General features: G+C 46.2%; 1 protein-coding gene across 1 annotated transcript; it reads right to left on the reverse strand.

The window, feature by feature from the left end:
• Positions 1-743: 743 nt before the first annotated feature.
• SPRY1 (sprouty RTK signaling antagonist 1) lies at positions 744-3,150 on the reverse strand. Its single transcript, XM_081093277.1, has 2 exons — positions 3,066-3,150; positions 744-2,953 (listed from the first exon to the last, which is right to left on the reverse strand). Exons 1-2 carry the CDS (start codon positions 3,083-3,085, stop codon positions 1,939-1,941), a joined length of 1,035 nt encoding a protein of 344 aa, XP_080949403.1. The 5' UTR covers positions 3,086-3,150; the 3' UTR covers positions 744-1,938.
• Between the last annotated feature and the right edge of the window lie 236 nt (positions 3,151-3,386).

Raw genomic sequence — 3,386 nt, forward strand, 5'->3', positions numbered from 1 at the left:
CACAGGGAGTCAGGGGCACTGAGTCTGAGGACTCACTGGAACAGAATGTTGTCAGACCCAAAGGGACTAGCTATGCAGTGGTTTTAGCTCTAAGTAAAACCATTAAAATATTTACTTTTCCCATAATATAGTTTCAGGCCCCCAGATTCCTTATTCCACAGGACATGATGACAAATAATGTGACCAGGCCACGTTAAAGACTCACTAAAGGACATGAGAAGGTAGGGACAGGAATGTTTTTAAAGCATCTTTCTGCTATTGGGAACTACTCCCTTGGTGCACTCTGCCTTCTAGAATGTTTTATTACAGCGACAGTGCCTGAGACTCCCAGCATGCCTGCCGAACTAAATCCTTTTAAGTTTTGCTGATGAAGACTAACTTCTGATTAATCCAAGAGTTAAGATAAATATTTTTAAGAACTTCTAGATATGGGCCATTCCAAGACACTAAGACCTACACAAAGCCTCTTGCTTACAAAACAGCCAAAGTGGGAGTGATTGTTTATACTAATTACATTTTTACTTCATAGCAACTCACTTGGGAATTTGTTGAAACAGAATTTGGATTACAAATTTTGATTAATGCATTTTCCAGGAAACATCTAGTTCAAAATTTGAAGTCACCTGTGTCTAGATTCAGGACATTAAGGGAAAGAAATTAAATGAGTGTGCATGACCAGTCAAAGCAAATGACCAACATCACCATAACAGTACAGGCCAATAAATGAAGAAATCCAGAGACAGTTTTGTTAATTAATATATTTCTGCATTATAGTTAACATATGTACTTTCTTCGTATCACCTTATTTTCCGTTATGTATTGATATTTTGTTATATTCAGACATGAGTACATTTCAACAGTCTTTTGCAATAAATATCATAAAATAATAGAGATTCGCATAATAAATATTCTTTACAATAAAAAAGTTTAACAGACTTTTGTCTTAAAAATAGTCAGAATTCAACTTTGTGATTTATACATAAAATATACAAAAAGCACCACAATTCGTGGCTAAGGCAATGAGAACACAGAAGAGATTAGACTTACTCAGCTGTTAACTAACCAAGGCAAAGGGACCATTCAGGAGCCAAGACCACGTCAGGCAGCATACCTCTCTGACACCTGCAGACTGATGAGCTATAAATATCACCTTCAGTAACCCAGGTGCCCTCAACGACAAGAGAGATTTGGTGAAAGGTGTGGGAGTGGAAGGAAGGCGGCTGAGGCCTTCACGAATAAGAAAGCTAGAATCAAGATCAGCAAGAGACAACCAATATATCTCCAATGTGAAGAGTGAATCTAACATTCCATACCAAAAAAAACCCAAACAAAACCATGGCATCACTACAATAAGACAACGCCAAAACTGAGGGGAGGGAACTCTGAGGGGCAAGAAGGCAGTGGTTAAAGGAAAACTTTTACGTTATAACAAAAATATATCCCCCGTGCTCCTTAAGGGTCCAATGCTAGTAAGACAGCACTAACTGGAGAGAGACTGAATACATAGCTTATTTAAGCAATTAAAGGGTTGCTTTTTTAAACACCAATTTCCCTGCTCCCAGAATAACCCCATCAAAAACAGCTGTCAATCACTGTCCCCTAGGGGTGTGTGTGTGTGGGGGGGGGGGGGGGGCGGTTGTTGTATGGGCAACTTTGGAAAGTTGCTTGCAGACCAAAAAGGCTACAAAAACCCCAAGCCAGTGGCTCCCAACACCCTCTCGGTGGGTGGCAGAGGCTCTCGTCCTGAGCGGGACCCAGTCCATTCTCATTGATTGTCCACGAGAGGGTACCATCCACAAGTCAAGCCTTGGGAACACAAGGAGAGAAGGCAGGAAATGGGAAAGTCGTAAAGAAAATAAAATCAGTATCAAATAGCATCTTTTTCAACAGCCACAGCTCGAAAGTTAGGAGTTCAAGAGGTCCAACCCACCTCCCAAATCATGAAGGCTTCCCCTGAGCCCGGGAGGGGCAGCTCTCCAGCTTACAGTAGACAGTGTTGGAGTTCTTACACCTGCACCCCGGGCGGTGGGTCCAGTCATAGCACCCCCTGCAGAGCTTCAGGCACCCCTTGGCAGGAGGGTAGCAGAGTAAGCAAGGTAGGAACAGAGACATGGCTCCCATGCACAGGTACCGAGAGCAGCAGTGTGACTGGGAGCAGGAGCAAGGGCTATCCGAGTACGAGTCGCCCTCATCGTCGTTGGAGCAGTGGTAGAAGATGCCCTTGACCAAGCACATGCAGGTCCCGTACTCCACCATGCTCTCCGCCGAGCAGAGGCACTGCCGGTCACAGGCCAAGCAGGACGGCAGGGTCCTGGGGGCCGTGCACTCGCCACACTTGCACTTCCCACACTGCTCACAGATGAACTTGTGCTGGGTCAGGTCCTCTTTCAAAGAGCCCTTCAAGTCATCCACCGTCAGCTGCTTGGGCTGGGTCCGGATGGCCCTTTCAGACCGATGAGCAGGGACAGGTCTGGCGGGCGGTGACCTTCCCAGCAGCCCCTGCTCAGATGATGCGCTGCTATTGCTCCCAGAACTGGCCGCGCTCCCAGTGCTGGTAGATCTGCTCAGAACAGGGCCTCGGGCGTGATGTGAGAGTCCCGCGTGTCCCAGGTGGCTCGCAGGTCTATGCTCGTAGTTGTTATTCACATTAATTGGTATAATTTCATGAGTCCTCTCATGCTTTTCTTGTCTCGGGGCTGTTCGAGGAGCAGGTCTTTTCACTACTGACGGCCCTTCCGTGTATTCATTGCTGCCTCTGATGGCCTTGATCTGGTCTAGGGACAAAATAGCAGCAGGTGGGATCTCTCTGTCATAGTCGAGCCTCTGCCGGCTGTCCAGGGCGGGCGGCTGGGTCACGACCAATGAACTGCCACTGCCATGCTGGTTTGGGGGATCCATGTGTAGTGATCTCGAATTCTGGCAATCAGTGGAAACCTGGCATGCATCTGAAATCCTAAAAGGAAATCGAACATGAAAAAGACAGAGAGAAAATAAATGACAGGAAGTATTTTGGGAGGGGGGTGCGGGGGGAGAAACCCTGTCAAGTCACAAATTGCCTAAAGCACCTGGTAATGATCACCTTCATCAGTGGATTACAATGATGCTGGGGTTCTGGCCAGAGTCCAATCCAAGAGAGGCCGAGGACCACATCATGGAAGAAGAATGCGAGCAAGAGACCCCATACCATAAAAATTAGGCTACTCAACTTGTAAAAAGCAGAATCAAGAAGTAATGCCTTCCTGTTGGTGAAACTAACAAATAACGAAAATACGCCCTTGTAGGGAATACTGAGCATGAGCACTGGAATAGAGAGCTCGGCATCAGTTCATCTCCATAAAGGAAAATTCCACTTAAAAACGGCTTTGGTGCTGCTGCTTTTGTGCCAT

Source organism: Myotis nattereri, assembly GCF_964212035.1.
Source record: "Myotis nattereri genome assembly, chromosome: 5".
Classification (NCBI taxonomy): domain Eukaryota; kingdom Metazoa; phylum Chordata; class Mammalia; order Chiroptera; family Vespertilionidae; genus Myotis; species Myotis nattereri.